The following is a 24,984-nucleotide window of genomic DNA, read 5'->3' on the forward strand; positions in this document are numbered from 1 at the left end:
TTTTTGAAAAGACGCCATCCATTTAGAGCTCATCATCATCATCAGAGATTTGCATCCCGGGCCTTTGAAAAAAAAAACAAGATAAATATTTTGTATCATGCATTTTTTAAACACCACACCAATAAAACATAATTCATAAGATTGGGCTTATGCTCGGAGTGATTTCTTGTTTTGTGGAAGAGCTTCGCTAATGGACTTTTATGTCACTTTGTTTAGTGAATAATTAACACTTATACAATATGTACAATCAAAGAATTGTATTATTGATCATTACAGTTGTTTTTCAAATCCTTCTCTGGCAGTAGCTTGCAGTGAATAAGTAACAGGCTGCCTCAGCGGGCGATTGCATGTGGCTCTGTGTTGTAACGAGTGCTTTTAGAGACGTCTTCACGCACAGGAGGCGAATTGCCCACGAAACTTCATCTGAGGCACGAGCAGAATATTTGCTCGATACAACAAAAAAGCTGAATACCTGCTGTTTTATTTTATTCCCTTGTCAGACTTATTATAGAGTATCTGTAAAACATGGCGGTGGCCTCGGAGGTGCTGCTTAGGTTGTCACAGAGCGTCCTCCTGTTCATATTCTTAAAGAAATGCATGTCCTCAAATATGTTCATGCATTGTGCGAATACTTTCTTGCACTTTCTGACGGACAATCAACAAATTTTGCAGTGCCACAGAATTGAGAGAATGTCAGAATGGAGTGTGAGGAAAAATCATAATAAGCTGAGGTCCGTTTATTTCACTGCTACTCCATCTTCTTATCTTATTAAAGGAAGAGTTCATCCGAAAATGATAATGGAGTTATGAATGATCTATTGAATGGAGTGCGACTGTGGCAGCCATGATCTCAAAAGGTGCTTTCGCCAACTGATGATAAACAATTTAGGAGTAATTAATGTATTTATGAGAGTGGTGAGATACGTAGCAGGAAGTCAAAACATCTCCCTCAGCTTTATGTGGACATATTGTGACAGTCACAGCACTGTAATTTAATCAATAACGTTACTGGAGCTTCTTTAATAGCAGAAAACTTTGTTTTTTTGGCATATGGTCATCCGCTCTAACTGAAGTCGACCTCTCTACGTCACTTCTCCTGCCTGACCTCATTACCCATTACTCCATCTTTTTTCCGTCCATCAGCTGCGCCCACCTGTGTCTAATTCCCAACATTCTCCTGGTTTTTATTGGGAAAAGGGTTCACGGCGAGCGCATAACCCAACAGTTGGAAGTGCAACCTCTATCCCAATAAAAACACATTCACAAGCATGTCTAATGGGCACATGGCCCGCAATGCAGAAAACAGTCTTCTTGTAATCCAAAAAAAGAAAAAAGTTAACACCCACATTTCTAGAGGTCATGTGGTTCAGGAAAGAGCAGCAACCCAGGTGTTTTCTTTTTTAGGGGTCTAACAGTGTTTTTGTCACTTATAAACCGCCACATGCAGGAGTCTCCAGCATGGCTTTGTGGCAATGCCCAACGGGTATTTACATTATCAATTAATAGAATATTTAAGTGTCTGCAAGAGGATGAGTCCGCATGGAATAGCCATGAACACCTCACAGCATGGAGCCACAATTAATTGCATTTGGAGAGGAAGCAGGAGAGGCCTCTCCTTAGAACAAACCATGCCCTTCACATCCCATTACTGCAAAGCGAGACACATCACATCAGATGGAAATGACATTTGAAGTCATATTGAAATCATTCTGTTTACGTGAGACTGGTTGAGACGACTAATAGGCTGCAGCTTTGGAAGTTTTCCTTTTTTTTTTTTTTTTAATTTACTTTTCCAGCCAGTCTGTTACAGTCCTAGAAAGCCATTAAAAGCTCCTGTACAGATATTCAGGTTTATTCTTTTATTTAGAATGTACAATAGAAAATGTTTACATGCTTTTAAGTTAAATAACACACTGTATTTTGCTCCTGTGTCTATTGCTGCAGCACCTCTATTCACCCTCTTAACGCTCTGTGCCAGTGTCTGTCTCTTTAAGGCTGCTCTTTTGGAAAAACCCAGTATGCTGTGATTGGTCACCTTTCACAGGCCTGAGTAGAGGCCGCCCACTGTGTTTCCACATCGGCTCCGCCAGCCCTGTGTGTTCGCAACCAAGGCCATGTTGGGGCATGGCTGAGGACTCAAACTATGTAATTGTGACAACCCTAATATAGGCCTGTCAGCTCATTTAAAGGTGCACTATGTAGTTTTGGGGAATGAATTGTAAACAGAAGACAAAAATATTAATTTACTGATTTTTTTCATGTCAAAACTAAATAAATAAACAAACTCTTGTTTTCATGACTGAATAAACAAACTGACTTGAAAGGGCAACACAATTACATCCTGTTTTCCTTTGTTTATATTTGTCGGACCCTGCCACCTTTCTATCTTTAAACAGTGTTGTTTATTCTGTTGTGGAAAAGTGAGTTTGTATAATTACCTGTATTTGAAAAAATAACACATAATACAGCACCGCTCTGCACGTGCTCAGAGCTCCCTGTCCGGGCAGAGACTGCTACGTTCGCCGCTAACTGAGCTAATTAGCTATCAGCAGGTACAGCTATGAATTTGACAGGTGGCCATTTTCTACATATGGCACCTTTAAAGGCATCATTTCTGATTATGGGCTGTGTGCATTTGTTTGTCGATTTTATCTTGACTTTAAAATAAAAAAAAGACATGGTAATCTACTTTCTACAATATGGGTCCTTTAAAACACACAATACATACAGTATCTACTGCAGGAACACAGGAGGCAACGACGCACTCATTGAACACTGATCTTGATGGCTGAGCAATGCTGTAAGTAACTTCTGTATGTGCATTTGTCCCGTCTCCTCTTTCAGACTGACAGTCGGCTGTGCCTCCGTGAACACCGGAGTCACACCAGCAATACTGCGGGCCACATAATACCGCTGCTCTCTCCATTTCATCGTGCATTCATCTGTGAAGTGGATAGAGTTGCCATTAGGAGGAAGACAATGCAGTTGCAGAAACACATATCACTTCGCCTCGATAAGAGGGAGACAAATAGTGGGGATTGTTTGTCGGGAGCCATCCTCGGGCCGGCATAGACTCCGAGGTTCTATTTCTTCTGTGCAGTTAACCTTTTTCATTAAACCGCGTTGCATAATTAAGGCGAGTCGGCGGCATCCTCCATTGTTGTTTAATTAGCCAGCTAATGTTGTTACTCGGTGCTGCAAACCCTCCATTTGTCTTGCTTAAGGAGCCTCTCTCTTTCCATTACCATAGGGAAATTGAGTTTATTTATTGTAAGAGGAGAAATGCGGCGCTTATGTACGTAGGCTATTAAATCATAATAAGCTCCAATTTCGTCTGTTACACTGTGTTGACGTGTCGCGCAGGCCGTTGTCTTCATTCTGCAGTAGCGTATACAGTAAGGGAGCGGCGGCGTGTCAAATTTGTGTTTGTTTTAAATAGGTTTGTCAAACAGAAGCTACAAAGTCCCATAAGCCTCCTGTGGCATTTCATATGTGACTTGAGTCAGCGTGGAGCAGCGGCAGGAGTAGGCAGTGATGGTGGACCATACGTGAAGTTGCAGACAATTATTGATCCTGGCGATATTCTCCAGCACTTAACCTTTACACTAGCCGGACGCGATATGAAGTCCCTTATTGAATGTGTACTTTTATGTTCTTCTCTGGTGACAAGCCTGATCAATAGTCCCCCCTCCTCGCTCTCATTAGGGGCGAGAGCTTTCCAAGACTATCTTTAGCCTGGAAGTGCCTGGATAGCCGCACGAGCGCTTCGAATCAGAAATGCACCGCGGAGGGTTTATCTGATACGCTCGGATTGTTTTTTTTTTTTGGTCAGATGCCACAAAATAACCACCGATAAGGATATCGTTTGAGCCGAAGTTTTTCCCAATTTTCTTTGAAGCCGAGGGAGGTGCTTTTTTTTTTTTTTTAAACACTCGCGCAGTCAGGAAGCCACTGAAAGACCCAGACTTTTACTCTCCTCATCTTCTTTTTCCTCTTATGTAGGCAAGATGTTTCCAGATAAGCACTATTAATCACACCCCTGCATCTGTTCATTCTTGTACACTTTCACCTGAAAAGTCTTTGCACTCGGAAAATAACGCTTCTCCCCGCAATTGCCTGACACATTATCTCATTAAAATGTACAAAGAAAACTCCTTCTCTTTATCTCTGATAATCTAATTAGCATCAGCCAGATGGTTTAATAAGGGATATCGGCGCCGTTTAGCCTCCCAAACGGCCCGCTGGAGGAGAACAGTGGAGGAGGCTCCTCTCCACTCTCCTCTTCACTCTGAATAGCTCTCCAGGGTTCACATTATTGCTTCCTCTGCCTGAGGCGAACCACTCCAACTCAGGAGTTTAGGGAGGATGAATGCATCCAGGAGAGAGACATGCTCAAAGTGAATCAAATAGGCAGAGATGTTGGATACTGCTGGGAATGTTTTAAACCAAATAATGGCAGATAACTGGCTTCACCTTTAGTTCCCCCAAGGAGGCAAAAACATTTCAGATTAGGCTTTAAATCTTAACCGAGATATATCAGACTGTTCGGTACATGTGCTTAATTGTTGCCACGGTAACACTGCACCTGGTCCGCGCTTAGATTATGTGAATTTCTACACCATAAAAGCACAAAAGACTTGCATAGCAAAGCAGTGTTGGCTAAGTTCTGTCTTCCAGGGAGCTCCGTGGTCCTGTAACTTCGAGCTGTTAGGCCTGACAGGGCACCAGTTCAGATAAAGTCAGGCTATCATATCATTAAGGAGGAAAAAGTTCTATGTCCAGATTACATTAGAGGAGTCTTAGCCGTCTGGTTTCTCCGGTTCTGACACTTCTCTCTCTGTAATGAGCGGATGCTGCCGCAGCCGAGACATGAATGCTCAAGTGAAGTCCGGTGGACAAGACATCCTCGGCCAGGCCCCTGCATTGGCAATCTAGGCAAATACGTCGAGCAGAAAGAGGCTAGCCAGCAAGCCCAAGCAGCCAGACAGTAGAGCCAGTCGCTACAGCCCTCAGAGCCGGCAGTGAGAGAGACATGCTCAATTAACTCTCCAACTTCAGCAGGGCTTTTCCTGCTGGCCAGTGGAGAGGAACAATAATGACTGGATTTAGAATAAAAAGATGTGCACATCTACAAAGAAGGGGGTGTGAGCGGGGGAAGAAGATGAGATAAGGGGCTCCCATTTAGATTGACGGTTGGAAATTGTGGAAGGTCAGCGCGGTCTGTGAAGCGTCACCCAGGCAACTGCTTTGGCAAAAAAAAAAAAAAAAAAAAAAACACCGTCCAGCCGAGCCTGATCGGGGTGTGAGGCTTCGCTGCTTAGCTCTTTTCTGTTTTGCTCCTCTCTTGCTTTACTTTTTTCACCGTATTTCTTCTTGAGGCCTCACAAATGGGGCCTCTAACACATGTCACAGGACGATGGTGGAAGCCTCTCGGCGAGGAGAAAATAATGGGATGTTTTTTTTGCCAGCAGAATATCATGAGAGTCAGTGCCTCGCTGTGTCTGATCACGCTTGAGACTAAACTTGCACGCTCAACTTCCGAGGTGGTCTTGTGGTGTTGCGGGGACACTGGGAGAAGACGTTAATCCCGGCCGCGCCGACAGTAATGATCTTCATTAATCTCGAAGCTGTTTGATATCCATCTCTTCCCAAAAACCTGCCTGTTTTTTTTTTTTTTTATGCAACAGACAAGTGCACCAGGTAATCAGGGAATGCTAATGAAGTGGCTTATTATTGAGTTAACCAGGTTTCCAAACTCCGAAGGCGCACTGCTTAACAACAGGAAAATGGATTATTTCTCCATCAACAACATTTAGAGGATCATTAGGAGGAGTTCTGCACAAGTGGCCTTAGGTAAGAGATTTTAACAAGCGCCCACATCTCTGCCTAATCCGCGCCGTCGCTGGCATATGCGGGCCGCCACGTGCTAATTGCACTCAGCTGCAGCTGAAACAATATCTAATTGTCGGCAGGATTAATTAGGCACACATGAGGCCATGCATCTCTAAACAAGAGCCCACATAAATAGCTCCAGGTAGAGACCAATAGATGGGAATACACAAGCATCCTGTAGCTGAAATGGCTTTCTTTTCAGCCAAAAACACACACTAAAATATATTTTTACGCTAAAGTGCTGCCTTTTTTTAATTCTTATATGACTGTCACTTAGGATTTAAAGGTACCCTATGCATTTTTTTGGGGGGGGGGGGAATCGATTGATCTGAACAAACTAAATAAACAACACAACTTCACACTGTTTAACTTTGTTTATATTTGGCGGACCCTGCCACCTTTCCAGCTTCAAACAGTGTTGTAAGTGAACCCTGTTTTTCTCTGAGAACAGCTTGTTTATTCAGTTATGGAAAAAATGTTTGTTTTATTCCATCATTAATATTTTAAATATTAAAATTCTGAGATTGGATTTCACCTGGAAAGACGACATAGTGCCCCTTTAATGCCATCCTGCCGGTATATAGCTCATACACTGAACATACAACCACATCATCTCACACAGTAGCATTTTCCCCTCCATTCAACTCTGCTTTTGGTATTTTTCAGTGGCAGCACTCCGGTGTTTACATACAGGGTTCGACAGTTTAAAGGAATTTGTAGAGTCAAATCCCTCCTCACATCATAACAGTAATTACATCCCTTAGCACTCGACACAACCCTGCAGCCTCTTTTTGCACTTCAAGCACTTTTTAAGCTGTTTTACAATCAATTAGACCCCGCAGCCCCCTCTGCACCGCCGCACTCTGTGCTGATCAGTAGCTTCAAAGACATTCATAACATCCACGTTCACTCCACAATTTCACAATGTGCATGTATGTGTGCGCCGGTGTTTGTCTGCCGTGCATGCGTGCGCATTCGCTCACGCTTGTGTATTGAACTTTGCTGGTGCCAGGTGCTGAGCGCAGATCACACACAGAGGGGTCTTATTAAACTTTGTGCAGACCTCACTCAAAACTTTGACACACAGAGCACTGTGTGAGTTTGCATTAGGAATATTAATGCCCATATTAATTTCGTGTTGACCTTTTGCCATCCACGGGCTCCGTACTGCAGTCCAAACAGACAGAAGCTGTTTTTAATTCCCTGGTCTTGAGTGGGGTGGTGGGTGGGAGAAACACATACACTTGCTTGCACACATTAATATAGAAAAAAAAAAAAGATCTCGAGGTCTAAGCTTCTTGCTTGCGCAACATAGTGGCAACTTTATCACTGACATCGATCATTAAGACTGACGTCAACACTCACCTCTCACTTCATCTAGTGTGTGTACATATATATATCTATATATATATATATATATATATCTATATATATATATATATATCATATATTCACATTCACATTCACATTCAGATGTTGACGGACACAAAAACTGTTGCAGCTAACTGTTCCGGCCTCAGCATGTAGGCACTTTGTACTGGCTTCACAATTGACAAAGCAAACTCCTGTAAAGGAGGTTAAAGGAATGATTAGTCAGATATGTTAAAGAACACTTTACAAAGCAGGTGTTAGGAGCTTTAAGTCTTTGAGCAAAGCAAATTACTTCGCTTGGAAATAAACACACAGCTCAGCGCACAGCCTCTCGTCACCGCTCCCCTCGAGAACGGCGCTGAAAACGCTCCCGGACACAATTTCCAATTGTTTACGGCTAATTTGCGGCTGTTTTCCACACATGTAAACACACCAGCGGAGGAGTGTCGTGGGCTGGGAAAGCCTTTTGCTGAAGGCGCGAGTTACCTCCTGGACGCGGAGGGTTCGGAGCCATAACACGCGTTAGGCGATGTGACAGGGACAAAGGAAATGCATTAGTCAGCCATGTTGTGTGTTTCTGGGAATCCACTCTGTGTGTAGTTCACTCAGGAGAAATTACATTTCTGCTTTGATTTAATTAAAGCTAAATATTGGGCAATCGTCAGGCACTTGGCAGGGTATGCTTGACACTGTAATTATCTCCTGAGGTGCTTTTGTCTTAAAGGCTGCGTTCATGCGTGAAACCAATTCCAACGTTGACTCGTGGAGGGCTGCACATTTTTTTGTTTCTTTAAAAAAAAAAAGGGGGCGGGGGGGAGAGACACACTGTTTGCTTACCGTGCCTCCAAGCCGCCTATAACCTGTCACACGGGCACAGACAGACTTTCAGAGCTGCTAAAAACAAATACACCAGCTGCCCGTTAGTGTGTTACGGAGGGGAGAAAACGTGCCCCTCAGTGAATTTCTCCCTGCTTTTTGAAGAAAGCACATTTGTAATACAAAGGTGTCCTAATACAGGGGGAAAATAACTACAGTCATGGATTAATGGGTCTTTACCCTCTGTAGCACTGTCTGAATAAAACATCCTCGTGATGGTATACAGGTCTGTGACAAGGTGTATGATTTATAAAAAGGGATACAGTATGTACAGTATGCATTCACGGCGATGCCTCTCCTCCACTCTTTCTTTATTTACTGTATATATCAACCATCTCTCTCAATTCTTTCTGTTCACTACGCTCTCTCTTTCACTCTCAGTTTTCTCTTGAATTATTCACCAGTGTCATCATGTTGACCTGTTCCTTGTCAGTGCTGTAGCTGTGTGTGTGTGTGCGCGCGCGCACATGTGCGTGCGTGTGTTGCAGCCGCGTGGGTGCATCCGCGTGTGTCTGTGTCAGGGCCAAGCAACGCTCTCCTCATCCAGTCCTCGGCTGTAATTTGTGTCACTGACTTGAGTTTGATGGGTGAGCAGCTCCGCACAACACTGTGTCACAAGGTGGAGTGTGTGTGTAAATGTGTACGCACTCGGCTGTGTGTGCGCATTTTCCGCCGCGCCTCTGCACGTCTTTGTCTGTCTCCATCCTGAGATGTGGCCATGTGAACCTGCTGCTGTGTGTGTGTGTGTGTGTGTGTGTGTGTGTGTGTGTGTGTGTGTGTGTACCTGTGAGCACGAGCAGCGGTGCAGCTCTCTCCCTCCGTTTCCTGCATCGGCACGGTGTCACAGTGAGGAGCCCGGAGGAGACAGCCGAGGCCGCGGCGGTGAGGCGCTCACAGCTGCCACTTGTCACATTAGTCAGCTCAAATTTGGAGGAAATCAATTCGGAACCTTAATTCGCTCGACGACTCCCACGCTTGGTGCAGCCGGAGAGCCCCGGCCACCGGTGGCCCCCCCCCACACACACACACACACTCTCGCCCCCGCCTCCCTTCCCAAAAGATGAGGAATCGACTCCCGGGGGACACAAGTCATCAATCTTAAATCACCTCCTCCAAACTAATGGCAGTCCCAACCCGGCCGGTCCTGCTAAATTGAATTATTACTGGATTGACAAAAAACTGCTGAGAATATTTTTGAAGGAAGGAAGGCTGAGTGTGTCTTAATGACAGGAAGTGCTCGGTCCGAGTTGTGAAGGGTGGCGGTGAGGGTGGAAGTTGCACATGCAGACACAAATGCTCGCACGCGTGTTGAAGCTCGCATACGCTTTAACACCGGTAGCCCATTTAAAAACACTCGCTTTTGCCTTTCTCACACACACACACACACACACACACACACAGGCATACAGCACTTTCACGTACGTTTTTGCTGTATGCTAATGCTCATCATCAGTCAGGGCAGATTAATGACATGGCTCTCAGCTAGGCAGGGTGGGCAGATGCAGGTACTGCGTTGGACCACCTACTCATTCAGACACAATGCGTGGAGACAGGATCCTGGATGAGGGGCTGCAGAGCCGCCTCGAGTCTGAGCCGCTACCCACGAGCAGAAAGTCGGGCGCAGGGAGCCGAAGTGAAGTCAGAACATCTCGCTTTTTGTTAAGTTTTGGTTTAAGTGGCGATTAACAATACTTACACAGGGAAGGGCAAGACAAAGTAGGTGCCCTACGTAGCTTTTTGGAAAACAATTTTGTACTGACTGAGTTTTAAATGCCAAAACAAACTAAATAAACAAACACTTTTTTTATTTCCAGCCACAAATAAATTGAATAAACAAACTGACCTTAAAGGACCACACAGTTTTCCTGCTGTTAATATGTGGCGGACCCTGCCACATTTCTAGCTTCACACAGTGTTCTAGGCACCGTATTTTCCTCTGAGAACGGTGTGTTTATTCAGTTATGGAAGAAATAATTATTTCTGAGTTTATTTTTACCTCATTAATATAAAAATGAATAAATCAAATAAACAAAGCGTGAAATTCTTCCCCTAAACTACATCATGCCCTTTTAAAAGTCAAGGCTAAAAAGTTTGTAAAGAAGCCAAAACTTCTCCGAAAGGCCAAAAAATGAATTGTTAAACTTTGTAGTGTACAAGCCATGAAGTGTTAAAATTCCAACAGCAGGAGCTGCGGTAGATACACATTTATCTTAGATACACAAATCACGCATCACAGAAGCACTTAGCTGCCGCTACAGGCTTTTTTTCTCCAGCGTACGCCCTGAAGCGCCTGTAAACATCTGCAGTAAACACGCTCCACCGTGCCAACTTTACCCACAGTGACAGTAAAGATGGTGCACGTATGCCTCTCAGATGTGAAAGACTTTAAAGAGGGTTGATGTAAATCCTTAACCTCCTGCAGGGCACCTCCCCACTCTACCTTGACAAAGAGGCAGAGAGCAGGCTTGATCATAATGCGTATGTATTGCCATTCAGCGCCGATGTCTGTCAAGTGTATACCGCTGTAAACACGCCGGCTCTGTCAGCGGAGCTGCTTGTTGAGACATATTTACCGTTCCTCACTGTCACCAATTCCACCACGCACTCGGAGTTACGGCTGCCTTGCGAGGCACATGAAAGTGATGGATGAAAGTTTTCCTCTCCCAGGGCGCGGGGCTGAATTAAATTGAAAGCTACTGTTTATTCCCCCTGTGTCTCGTCGCAGAATCAGGTTTGTTTGCAATTGATTTAAGCCGGGGGGGTCTTTTGTGGAGGAAAGGCTAAGGTTTTTCTTCTTGATGGAAAAGATGATTGAATTTGTTTTGTCTCGCGTGCCTCCTCTCCGCTTGCTCTCTTTTCTCTCCGTTGCCTGTGTCAGTAAATCAGATCATCTCTCTCCCCTGTCAACACGCGCTCCTTGTTGAGCAGTCAAAGTTAATTTGCAAACGTGCTCTTTGATTTTCATCCTTTCTCCCTCTTTGTCTCTTTCTTCCCCTGCCTCTTCTTCTTCTTTTTTTTTTCTTTTTCCGCCCACCACTTTTGAGAAGTCCTCACAGATGAGTTCTTCTTCCTCGTTCGGAAAGAAAAGGACTTTTCTCGCTGCTTCACTCGCACTCGGAGGCTTTGATGAGATGATGAATCCTGTCTCAAGCAGGTGATGTCTCACACTGTCTCGGCAATCCCCAGCCACACCTAGCCGTGATAGGGTTCGGTCCCTGGTTAAGGGGAGCTTGTCAACCGGATTTCCTTTGTAGAAGAACCGGCCGGAGTCTGAGGGGGCTTCCTGTGGGGAAATGGCTACAGAGTCATTATTCATCATCCAAGGCTTTGCCCGGGCCCGTCAGGCACTCTCCCTCGGCAGCAGTCCATCTCTGCAGCCATTCATCATAAGGCCTGAACGCAGCTGAGAGGGAGAAGGGAGCGAGACACTTAGGCCCTCCGCTAGCGAGGCCCTAATGAAGGCCCACGCTCCGCTCTCATGCAAACACCTCAGCGATATTAAGCTGGGTCAATTATGGTGTCGCTCTCAGCCAGCCATCAAGGTGCGGGGCCCTACATTTGAGCTCGAAGTGTTTTAAGTCAGAGTCGCAGAGGAATGGGATATGCATTTGATGGAACTTAAACACTAGTGCTTTGAATAAATTCCTCCAGTGCTTTTAAAAGTCTGCGGCGAAACTTTTCTCTGGCATTTAGCCGCCTATTGCATCAGGTTATAGCGATAAGATTAGGTAGTTTGGTGTCTATGCTCTTCCAGTACATTGTAGTCGGTTTGATTAGTTCGATTTAAGTGCACTCAGAGTGTCGCGCATGAAACATGGACACTAAGTTTTATTAAGCGTAATGAGCCATGTGGCTGGCAGTGTTATTTTAAGCATGGAGTCATTATGGGCTACATTTACAGCTGTAAGGAAAGGGAAAGAAAGGCGTGTGGAAGTGCATATTTGCTGCATAGCGTTACCTCGAATTGTTAACAAAGCATCGGGGCTTTCTTCGCAGTAATTACACAGCACCGAGCGCTGTGATGGTAGCACGTTATTGCCGCTGAAATGTATCGTCTTTACCATCCCCTGGCCTCAGCTCAGCTGTGCCACCACAGAGTGCAGTCACAGCTACGAGCGCAGCCGCAGGTGCGTGTAGAGTAACATGTGTGATTATGCATCTCCTCCAGGCTAATCTGATGAAATGATCCAGTTTTCGGGGGGGGAGGCATCTGTCCTGTTCTGCTTGCAGTCTGGGGAATCTCAGCTGGTAGCGCTTTGTTAGTCACCCCTTTACGCTTGTGTGTAAATCTCAACGTTTGGTGGTCCGCGGGAGACTTGTCAATACTCGGAGCCGTATAGGCTGTGGCAGCGCCACTTCAGGGAAAACATTTGCCTTGAAGTACTGTCTTTCCTCATCTTCAATGTCAGCCCCGGGGCTCCAAGACAACATATGTTCCCCTGCATGTCCCCAAGACATGGCAGCCAGCGTGCAGCTAAGCTAAGTCGCACAAACGCATCATCACACGGCTACTGTCTTCGCTCCTCTCTCGTCTCCCCCTCTCAACTCCAGCACAGAAACAGATGGCCGCAAATTACAATGGCAGTTGTGCCTTAAAAGTACTCTGACAAACTCACAGCAGCCCCCCCACCCTCCCGTCACTGAAATGACAAAATCATTAATTGGCGTTGCGTAAGGGCTGGCTGCTTTAGCAGTGTCTCGCACAGCATGAGCGCCTGTCTAAAACTCACAGATGTAAAAGATTAATCTTTTTGCCTTCAGGTAGGTGAGCTGAAAATCAGTGGGTGAAAAAAGAAAAAAAAAAAAAAAAAAGCAGCACTCCTAGCTGTTTGGTTAGCGGGGAGAACAGAGGAGAGGGCACATCCGCGCTACTGCAGGAAGTGTTCAGTGTTTTGTCCTTGAACACAGCGCATGTGACAGTTGTGCTGTTTCTGTATCCCAGAACAAGGAAGTGACTGGAATATTAAACATTAGCAATAATTTACATCTTCCTTCAGTGAGAGACAATGCAAAGGAAGTTTTCAGGTCAGTAAACGGTTGCTTTGGTAACAATTTCAGTAAAGGTGAGGTCGTTCATGGTTCATTTGGCAGCATGTTATTATAACTGGCATTAATAAATGGTTTCTTTACAGTTAATGAAACTGTAGTTGATAGTTATTTCACTTTAAAGAAACTTTATAATGGCCATAACGACTACACTCATAAACAGACGTAATGCTTTCTTAGGCACCGCATCAGCAGCGATGAAACAATCTAGCGCTACTCATTAGGAATTATAAGTTCAAGTGTCTTATGGATTCTCTTGGGGCTTATAATACATTATGACGCTCTATACTCACCTATACACACCTTAAAGGAAAGGTTTACCCAAATGTGAAAATTCTGTCCGTATATACTCGCCCCCCACGCAGATGAAAAGTGTTATAGTCCACAAAACATCTTTGAGGTTTCACAGCAAATGAGCGAGGCAGCTTTCTCCCAAACAACTGAAGTAGATGGGGACTAGTTTGAAAGCATCAAAAATACAGCTTGTCTGATGCGATCTAAGTGTCTAGAAGCCCTGAGATTCCAAATTGATATAAAAATATGTTATTTACACCAACACTTTTAGTGGCGCATCTTAAAGAAAGTTTTTAAAAAATTGTTCAAATAATGACTTTTTAAATCAATTTGGGATTTCAGGCTTCTGGACACTTGGATTATGCCACACAAGACATTTTTTATTTAAGCCTTTTGTGGAATCTTCTCTTTAGCTGAAAAGCTAAAAGCGTTAGCCAGCACGAGCTCAACTGTGCATTGACGGTGTACATAAGGTCTTTTCAAATTGATACGGGATGTGTCAGGGCTTCTGGAGACTTGGATTATGCCGGGCAGTCATTCAGGAGAATGCTGCAGCGCTGTTTTGCTGTGCGGCTCCAGAAATGTTTTGCCCACTTACAAAACCTTTCCATCGACACTGGGCCTGAGCAGATGAATGGATTTTTCATTTCTGGGTGAACTTTTTTTCCTTCAACAATGAACTCTAGAAAGGACTCATAGTATGCTTTAATGAATATAATCACTGAGCATTATGAATGCATCGTAATTCAAAATGAATGTTCCTGTTATTTTAGATGAAACGAGGTTCAAATATTGCTTGCTTGAATTTTGCATAGCCCTGATGAGTGTGTGTGCATGTGTGTGTGGGCGTGTGTATGTGTGTGTGTGAGTGAGGCATGCCCTTTCACACGGAGATATAATGTCGTATATTACAACCAAGATTAAAGGTATAAATATTCACTGCTTATTGCCCTCTCACTGGTGTATTGAGATGAGCGTGTTTTGACACCAGTAAAATTACTGCACAATGGTGACTCTGAGTCAAAAGGTACGTGCCACATGACATCTGAAGCAAAAATGTGAATAATTAACCATAATTAACTTAAAATAAAGACGAGGTCTGAGAGAAGGCGGGAGAGGCAGTTGGATTGGGAGACAATCCAGACGTCCCTCTTCTTTATCTCAACTCTCTGATCTGCCATTACCTGCCAAGCCACACCACCTCCACCGCCCTGAATTAATAAAGCCTCGTGTCAGATATTAGCAAGGCAATAAAAGGATGAATATTTGATAGCAGAGATTCCAATACTGTTATTACTTGGACATTGCATCAGCAGCGCGAGCTCGGACTCGAGGTGGATGCTGCTTCCTCGTGTCAGCGGAAAACAATCCCTGAGAACTGTTTTGTTTTTTTTCGCGCAAACTTGAGTTGTAGTTTTTTTTCTGATTGGTGCGAGGAAGCAACCGCTTTTATCCGTCTGTCAGCCCTCCTCCAAAATTCCTCATCCCTCCTTCCCTCTCGCTATCTCTCGTTTTATTCCTCTTCCTTCGCTCCTCTTTTTGTGTTTTTTACTTCCATTAATCTTTTTCGAGGGCCTTCTATAATCCATCTCCCCAGCCGAGAGGTATTCCCCGAGGGTAAATTACTCTGGAGGCCTGCCTGGCCCCGCACTGCATCAGATTGACCCTCAGCTTGTTTGCCATTTTGTATACTGCACTGTTTATTTAACAAGGAGCAGAGTGAGTGTGATTTCCAGGGACGGGTCCCTGTGATAGTAGCTTTGACACCCTGCCTGAGTAATGACCCTCATTATGGAGCCTCTGACAGCTCCCTGAAAGGCCTGATTTATGAATATGCTGGGACCGTAGCCCCACAAGCCTCGACGCACCAGCCTCAGAGCATGGGCTCCCCTCCCTCCGTCAGCACCCACGGACTATACATACATGTGCGTGGGCGTCTGCACACATATAGTGCCTACACATGCGCCAGAAGGTAAATGGCATATGTATATGAAATGCAATTTTTGGCTTTGGAATTGCCACGAGTGGAAACCTCGCCATCACTCCTTTTGCCTAACTTATCTATTCTCTGCTATAAAAAAATGGGAGAAAAATATGCAAGCTCTCCCAGGTGGTCCGTGGAAAGTTGGATTTAAGATTTTATAGCAAAAATAAATTCCTCAAAAGTTGATTTCATTCCCCGATTCGTTCCTTTGGTATGCGAACGTAGCAACGTCCCACAGAGAGAGGCCCGCGCTGCAACTTCCAACTTTCATTTTATTTCGTTTTATCTCGTCTCATTGGTCAGCACTTCATGAAAATTTCACACATCTCACCCCTCAAGGATTAACCCTATACATATTAACCCTTCTTAAATATCACACATATCAAAGGGCAGCATAAATAAGTTATGAGGTATATATCTCTTCTTTCTTTTTTTTCCTTTCGCCCCAGCAGAATCAATTAAGCGGGCAGAGGAGGAAAAGAGAGTCTTTGGGAGGCTCCGGGCTTGGCCAGGCCTTGAGAAGACCAGGCCTACTGGAGGGGAATCACAGGGAGTGAGGTAGACAACAGAAGCGATGGGGAAGTAGTAAAGAGGAGGGAAGAGAGATAGAGAGAGAGGAAGAGGGAGGAGGGCCATCCGAAGAGAGGAGGGGAGAGAAGAGGTTGGATATCCACTGGATATGCATAAACAGCAGAGGAAGAGGCAGAACAGCAGCAGCAGATAAAGCCATACAAGCTTGTCAGAATCCAGCCGCTAGGCCGGTGATTTATGAGGATCCCCAGTCAAGACTTCGCTTCAAATCCTCCATCCGGCAGCCTTTTGTTCAAAGCCGAGACGCCGCCCTCTCGCACGCACACACCTGGGCTTGACCGGATCGCTCAGACATGCACACGTTAACCCTCTAGAGCGTCAACGCAGGACCGACAGTGGATTCTTGAGACTGATATTGATGTTTGACAGTTTAACAAATCAGATCATGACATGCCAACTGATATTTCCTTCCCTTAATCTTGGTTACTGAAAAGACACCTATGTATTTTTGCACTTTTAATAATGAAGAAAAAAAAGAAGTCAGAGCTCTTTGGCTGACAGACTGTGCTGCATCCTCATAATAATGTATCTTTAGACGCTCAGCTCTGGAATTTCTTGACACCCGTCAGCTGTCTTGAAGGCTGATGATATTGGACATGCCCACGCTGGTCAGGATCTGCAAAGAACACAAATAAGCGAGCTGTCTGATATGTGACATGCACATGTTTACAGCTGCCACTTATGATTATTTTCACATCACTTAATCCATCCATTGATTTTGATGTTTTTTTATATTTTATTTTAGCGCCAAAACGTGCACGCTATTGTGGTGTTTTTATGGAAGCATCTGTCCAGGGACCGAAGATGAGAAACACCCTCACCCGCAGACTCTGTCCCTATGCACTGTCCCTGTAAATAACATAAATAGCACTATAGTCTTGCCTGGTACTAACCCTTCAAACATGCAGAGAAATGCACTGGAAGGCATACTTGCACCTTCCCACCACTAGCTTAATATAGCTTCTCATAGCTGTCATCAAATACACCATCCAGATGTTAATCATAGCGCCACCCCATGGCTAATATACCCCACTGCCTCATGTGTTCATGACTTTCCAGTGGACTGTACATGTGACAGATAAATGTCAGCATTAGAAGGTCATGTGGTGTGGCTGTCCGAGAGTTTAGGTCCGAGTTTATGAAACCTTGGAGGAATCGGCCGTAATTTGCGCTAATGCTGATCATGGATCTGATTTGTCTTTCTGAGAGTCGGCTCATCGGGGAGAGCAGATAACTGACTGGACACACATAAGCACAGGCAAACGCGCACACACATACTTTCCCTCTCGCTTTATGCCCTGCATTAAAAAGCCCTGGATAAAAGGTAAGGAATATGCTTTATTAACTTTAAATATGCATGAAGTTTCAGAGGGAAAGTGCAGCACAGCATCAGGAATGTCCAAAAGCTTGACTACTTATTTCTCTTTTTTTCCCCCTCTCAAAAACTGTAAATAATTAAAAACAGAGAGAAGGGGATAGAGAGAGAGAGAGAGAGAGAGAGAGAGACAGGGAGGAGAGAAAAAAGTCAAAGATACTCGCACTCTGCATAAACATATTCTTAGTAGTGACCTCAGCTGCCCTGAGACATCAAATCATAAAGTTACAATGCACAACTCTCTCCAGAACACTGCCTGTCTGTCTGTGTGTGTGTGTGTGTCTGTGTGTGTCAGACAGAGTCACAGCTGCATATGGAAAAGGCTCCTCTGTGTTTTCTTTTTTTTTTATTTCCTCTCCAGGCCTGGCCTCAGCGCCAGAAGTTCTGGGGACCCATCCCTTTGAGGGTACAGTCGAAAGGCCTGGACGCTCTCATTGTGTCTCTGTCTCAACATCCACTGAGTCTGATCTCCTATCAGTTTCCTGCCACCTTTCACCTCGTGATTTGTTGAGCGCTGATGAGCGTCGGTGGCTCGCAAATTGCACTAAAACTTCTGATCTTCTGTGTACTTTTTCATGCACATATGCCTCGCTGTAGCATCCAATATAAAGGCAGATATTGACACTGTGACACTCTCTCTTATTAGTCAATTGATTTTCCTTTTGACTCCAGATATTCAGCCAGAGTGGGAGAGCTTAGCTCTGTGGCTCCGGGCTCATAAGAAGAAGCTTAGCCTTATTAGGAAACGGGGATTCTGCAAACATGACAACCACGCATTCACCACAACTCCCATGGTAATGTAAATAGATAAATACATAAATACATAAACAGGCTGTGAAGGGCTGATCGCGTTAGTCCCTCCTGATTTAGCGGAAATCCGCGGCTGGAAAATGAAATCAGTTGCTGTGTCCGTGTCAAATGATATTTTCCCGCTGTAAATGAGCTACACAAAATTGTTTTTTTATATCGTTGCATGTTATTTGGACCCTTAATCTTCCGCCATGGCAGCAGTTGTTCATCATGATTATTTCAGCCAGCTGAACGATATTTAAATGAATAAATAGCAAGTATTTACCCGGCATCATTGCCTTGTCATATTGGCTACGTTGCCTAATGGCCTTCTAGACTCCGGCTCTATTTATGGGAGTCATTTCATCCTCTGTTATTTATCCCCTCCTCCTCCTCCCCCCCGGCCCCCGACATCCTCCGCTCTTTTTTTCTCAACTCCATCACGCAACTGCCTCCGTTCACTTTCAACTGATGCATCGTCTCCCTGTGAATTTTAATTTCAGCAACGTGCTATTAGAAGGGGGTGTAATCCCGTCACTGCCTGTCCTTCATGCCTCTCACACAATGATGTATTAATGGCGGGGCACGCTAATGAATCGAAAGCACCAAGTTGTTAAGTCTGTTTTAAGGTGCCATTCCTATTAATTTGCTCTTTGCTAGGCTCTGTTGATTCTCTTTTTTTTTTCTTCCTCCTCCTGGTCTTTGTCTTCTTCTTTTTCACATCCACAATTTATTTTCACAAACCGGTTAAGCGCTAACACCTCTGTATGTGTGAGAATCTGCTGTGATTTGTGTCAAATTACTGCTATGAATAGACAAGAGTATCGCTGTGACTGATACAGTCTTGAGCTCCCGCGGGATATCTCAAGTCAACAAAAATGTCACACACTTCTGTCCGATGCCCCACTTGATGTGGCGGCTTTTGAACGTGCTAAATACCATATCTTGGGTTTGTTTAAACTTTAAGAGCGTGTGAGATTGAGAACCGATAGTACGGTGCTCAAAATGCAAGAAAAAAACATTTGAAAAACTCATTTTCCAGAAATCATTACCTAGCTACTCAAGACAGTCCTTCATGTGAACAGTTTATTGGAGGAACTATTATCTTGAGTAATCTGCTCACGTTTTCTGGAAAAACACATCGCTGTCAGATTTTTCTAAATACATTTTTGGGAGCTGTGAGCACCGCAAGCCGAGTATCATTTACTTTCTTTATATTAGAGACGTGGCAGACATCTCAAAAACACGAAGAACTAAGCAGGAAAATATATATATTTTTTATTTGACAAGGGAACTGCCCCTTTAAGATGCTTATACTTGCTAAAAAGTAGACATATATACAGCAGGATTTTATGAGGAATGGCAGAGGGGTTTAGTATAATGTGAGATAGTGTTTAACAGCGTTCTATGGTGCAATTTATCTCCAGTTGAAAGTCCGCGATCCAGTCAATACCCACCTCTTTTTAGTGGACGAACGCGGCTTCGTCTGATCTCCGGATTGCGTTGCACTGGAGCAAGCTAATCTGCGGATCACATCACTCTCTATGAACGCTGGCAACCTATCCACATTTACATCTTCATTTCCTACCAGCCATGCAAGCCCCTACAATGTTGAATAAAAGGGGGGAAGAAAAAGGAGAAAAAAAACACACCTCTAAAAAAACCCACAAACCCAGGATGGGCTAAATTACCAGAGTGCAACAGGGGGAGAAGCCTCATCGTTTGTGTTTCACGGCGCGGTTGCTGCCATTCCTTTGCCGCTTGACTGGGCAGATTATGCTCAGGTATCAGCCGCAGCGAAGGAAGCGGATTACTTGTGTCCAAATAGAGTTGTCAGTTTGGAAACTCAAGATGCAATCATTTCCATGGGAAGGGGGTAATTATGGGGGATCAAGCCCACGTTACTGTCAGGCGCATGGCGCGGGATGAGACAATCACTCACTAATGAAGGATTTTACATGTGTGAGGTGAACAAGGTATTCCCTCTCAACTCCGTCTGTTGCTCACTGTGTCCTTCCCTAGTATGTTGTCTCATGTAGGTTTGTAATACTGTAATAAAAAATACAGTGTAATACAGTCTTTTGACCCGCCGATGAATAGTGAGAGCGATTGCATTGACTACGTGTAAGTGCTGTGGTAAAGCGGTCAAGAGAGCATTCGCGTAGGTGAACCGCCGGCACTCTGAAGTCGGACTCAGCTCCCAAAATATATGAAGCAGCAGGTCAAAAAAATAAAACTAAAAATGGCAACAAGGACAGCGAGTGGAAGCCGGATTCTTCCAATGACAGTTTTTACATTTGCTGAGGAAATATCTCACGGTTCAGACAAGGTATAATGGTCTGACACTGATGTTTAGGCACTTACAATGACAAATCAATTTATCAACCAAGAGAAGTGGCTAGTGTTTAAAAATGAATTGTTATGACTTAATCAGCAGTATCATCCCGAATTGGCCTAATATTCACTACCTTAAAAAAAAGAAGATAGCAGAAGAATCATTTCAAGATGATAATTATGACAAATGTTTGATGTGATATCATTTGAATTAGTGCATCGATCACAGTTTACGGTCAATAAACAATGTATTCCCTGAAATTACCCAGCTTTTGTGAAAACAGATAAATATGACTTTTATTAACATTAGTAGGCATTTCAACAGATTAGCTCAGACGTTCAGACAGATCATTTACATAATTCTGTTTGGTAAGACATCTGATGATGAGCTGCATCATAAAAATATGATGGTGTATATCGGGCCAAAGATGTTTGATTGTTGGGATCGTCAAACTCTGGCTTGTATTGGCTTAGAAGCTTGGGTCAGCGCCAACCCATCGCGCCCATATCTAATGAGCTGGAGGTGAGATGCAACAATCAACGGTCTTTTTTGTTGCTTTAATAAAAAACCACCACAACAAAATCAGCCGTAAGTAAAGAGCTGCGGTTCTGTTGTGAACTTTCTGGAAGGAAGACGCCTGAAAAGATCTGGTTCCGAAAACTGCAGAGCACCCTGGGTATTTTTTGGGACAATAGCTAATGTTAGCTCAGTCAGATTGGTCAAGACTCTTAACAGGACATCACAGCTATTCAGTAGCCAGTTTTCATCTGTATAGACAAAGTGATTTACTACTGAAGACGTGCTACAGTAAACAGAAATATTCTTCGAATTTGCCGACTTTCTGGAGACGTGCAGTGGATTTTTTTCCCTCCTGCCTTCTTACTACATGTTCCATCAGACAGATGATCATCATCTGTCATTACAAATTATGGGATAGCTGCCAGCTTTTGTCTCTGCGCCTGACCTTTATGCCCTTTGGCCTCAACCTTGACCCCGGCTGAGCTGCCGCCTCCATAAAAATGCAGAAGGAAACCCGCCATCAAACTGCCTCGGCACAGATTCCTTGTTGGCAACACACACACACACACACACACACACACACACACACACACACAGTCACACACAATGTCTGAGTCTGTTTTATTATGACGAGCTTGTGCATTGTACATCTCACCAATACCCAATCACTCATTTTCCCACTAAATACCTCCCTCTCCCGATGGCTTCACCCGGTGCTCGGTCGAAAAGGTCACACAATTAAATGGCTAAGGCCTTCTGTTCATGTCATAGAATGGTGATGTATCACTCCAGGCTGGCTGTACGTGTACCTGACACACTGTGAGCATGAATATGATTTCAGAGATCATTAAAAATTTAACAGCGTGACCTAATTACCCGAGCTCCCTATTCAGATTCCGAGCAGTAAGTGAGATGGAGAGAGAGAAAAAGGAGGAGGAGGAGGAGGAGGATCTGTGTATGGCAGGCTAAGCCTCATCTGGAATCAATTATAATTACTTTATGTTGCTGCTTTGTCAATCAATATGGAACGAGCTGTAATGGATCGCTCAGGTGTCACATACTGTACTTAGAGCGATGGAGTTCGGTTGTTTGTGTGTTTGCGTGTGCGACGGAGGTCTCCGGAGGAATAATTAGCAGGTTACTTCAGTGTGGTTTATGTAAGTGGATAAGGTTTGTGAGCACGATCATTTATCTTCAAGTGGCTGGATTTTTCAGATTTGGCTCCAGTGTGGCCTACGGAGGCACCGAGGAACACGGAGAGAGCAGCGCACGCATACATAATGATGGCTGATCTATCTGGAAGTATAGACGGCACAGAGTGAGAAAAAACAGCACTGTATTGTTTTCATTCAAATCAACTTCCTCTCAGGGTGCACAGCCCCCCACCCGCCCACCCACACTTCCCTTTTTACCATATCGATTGCGCCGTTCGGAGTCACAAACAAGGCAGATTACCATTATCTGCCGTTACAAAGCGTTTTCAGGAATCTTTGACTGAAGTCGTAAAAAATCTGGGGCTTTTCATGTCTCTCTGCATCGATTTAACGCTTGTGAGAATGAATTGCAGATCAATTGGCTTACCTCTGGGCAGACTTAATGAGCAAAGCACAACACCAGGGCCCTGTTGTTGTCTGGCTCTTGCCTCGTAGTTTTCAATAGGAGGAGGATGATGAAGAATAATTTCCGGTTCCCCTCCCCTTCTAACACTTCCAAGTGGAGCTCAGGGCAGAGATCGTCCTGTAACCAAACATGAATTAAAGATAGAAGATGTAACTCTTCCGCACTGACATATCTGAAAACTTTGTTACATATTATGTTGAGCCGTGCACTTAGATTATCCCAGATTTCCCACAATGCTCAAAACTAGCAGATTAATTATGCTTATGTTTTTCTTCCCTTTCCTTTAGTGTTTTATACAGGTTCTTGTGTATGTAAAAGATCTTGAAAGTTGAACAGGTCAAAGTCTGCACGAACACAAGCTCACAAGAGGCATGGATTTGAATAGTTTAAGCCTGAAGCAGCTCGATTGACACGTGGACCTATTTTAGCAAAACTGCTCAGCTGTTTTTAGTGCTGCTGGCTCATGCATGTGTGAGCTGACCAATCAGAGCAGACTGGGTTTTAGTAGGAGTGGGGGCTTACAGGGAGTGCAGTGCTGCAACAGTATGATCATGTGTTTTTTTTCCAGCATGGAATTATGTAAACCTTTTCTAATAGTGAACCCCGAGTAAAATTATGAGCACGTCTCCTTTGATACAGAACCTCGTGTGCTGACATTTCTGTCTGAGCAGTGTCTAGATTTTCATCTGCGACAGTGGTTGTTTAACAATGACAACATTTTCCCATTATCCAATTGCTACTCTACAGCACTGTCAAGCCGTTTCTTTGTTTTAAATTTTTCGATTGAGAAACCCCAAGAAGCAGAAACCATGCACTGCGCCTTTAAGGGGCATTTCAACTTTTTTTTTCTTGCATTTCCACGACATCAGCGCGTCACAGTGATATTTTTGTCCGGCGGCTAGTGTGACTAATGACCTTCTGAGTAATCTCGTACCCAATAAGCATAGCTCATTGCTCACTTTGCAAAGCCATCTTAAAAACCTTTTTTGGCATTTGAATGGGACAACTCTTGCATGGCACCTTATCTCTGAAATATCAATGCAGTAATTACACTACAGGGATATAATGTCATGGTGGAGCCTTGTGATGCCGACCAACGCTCCATTACCCTTTTTGTTTATCCTATTGCATCAATCTCCGTGTCGCTGCCAAGTTGTTACCACTGCCACATTGACTTGAATTTGGACTCTAATCTCGCTCTGTCCCTGGCCCCAGAGCTTTCGCTGTTTGACTGCCGTGTTTGAATCACTTTCACCCGGGCGATATACTATAAACATTTTCCCTCTGCCCACCTGGGATCAATAATGCCATGTGGGATTCAGATGGCACAGCGAATCTTCTAATCACCGTCTAATACCCGGCGAGGAGTTTGGGAGCGTGCAGATGATGGTTCCAGGCAGCTCCTGACTCCCCCCCCCCGACACACACACACAGACAGACACACACACACACACACAACCCTCCTGTCTTGCCTGAGTGTCTGTTTACATCCACGGGACCTGAAGGACGCAGCCTCCGCTTGGCCTCCACCGCTGCCTCGCTGGCCTCGAGTGATTCCGTAGGTTCACCCAGGAATCACAGAGGGCCGATGGGAGGCTTTGAATTTCTGTCAGATCGCTGTTTAGTTTGAAAGGAGCGGGAAGGTAGCGCCTCAGCGTGGCCTGAAATAAAGTGATGCTTTGGAAGGGAGAAAAAGTAGGGGAAAAAAATGATGAGGAATTATGGGACTAGACAGAGAGAGAGAATTAAATAGGTGGTCAGAAAGACACAGGACAGCATGTTAGTCATATGGGTGAGTGACAGAATGTAACTTCATCTCAAGTATTGCACTTATGTACAAATTTGAGGTACTTGTAATTTTCTGCTACTCTATGCTTCCGCTGTTCTACATTTTTGGAGGCAAACATTGTACTTGTTACTCCACTGCTACTTGGAGATCACTAGCCCGAACCTGAAATCCTAATCCTAAATCTAACCCAATAGGTAAATTAAGGAGACCAGATATGCTTTTTTTCTCCCCTTTCCTTCAGCATTTTATAAAGTTCTTGCGCATGTAAAACATCTTGAAAATTAAGAAGTCCACACCCAGAAAACACTGACAACATTACACATACACGTACACATTCACCCCTTTTCGACCCTCCCCTTCCCTTCCTAGATCTTGGTTTAGACTTATATTACTGTTAAAAATTTATGTTCTATGTTTAAAGTAGGTCTGTTATTTCAGAGGCGACCTCCTTCCAACTTCTAAATGAGATGGTCTTGGTTTTGTTTACCCAGGTTGTGGACAGT

The 24,984-nt window shown here is 44.2% G+C and overlaps 1 protein-coding gene across 4 annotated transcripts in view; it reads left to right on the forward strand.

The window, feature by feature from the left end:
* Positions 1 to 24,984, forward strand: part of mdfic (MyoD family inhibitor domain containing) — a 150,263-nt gene that overhangs the window by 55,874 nt on the left and 69,405 nt on the right. Inside the window, exon 6 of one of the 4 annotated variants that reach the window (XM_037121371.1) lies at positions 17,791 to 18,043. The exons of the other annotated variants lie outside the window; for them this stretch is intronic. Within the exon in view, the coding sequence (XP_036977266.1) occupies positions 17,791 to 18,026 (236 nt within the window). The 3' untranslated portion in view covers positions 18,027 to 18,043. Of the gene's footprint in view, positions 1 to 17,790; positions 18,044 to 24,984 lie in introns of those variants that run through there. 4 annotated transcript variants of the gene reach the window in all.

Source organism: Acanthopagrus latus, chromosome 14 (assembly GCF_904848185.1).
Source record: "Acanthopagrus latus isolate v.2019 chromosome 14, fAcaLat1.1, whole genome shotgun sequence".
Classification (NCBI taxonomy): domain Eukaryota; kingdom Metazoa; phylum Chordata; class Actinopteri; order Spariformes; family Sparidae; genus Acanthopagrus; species Acanthopagrus latus.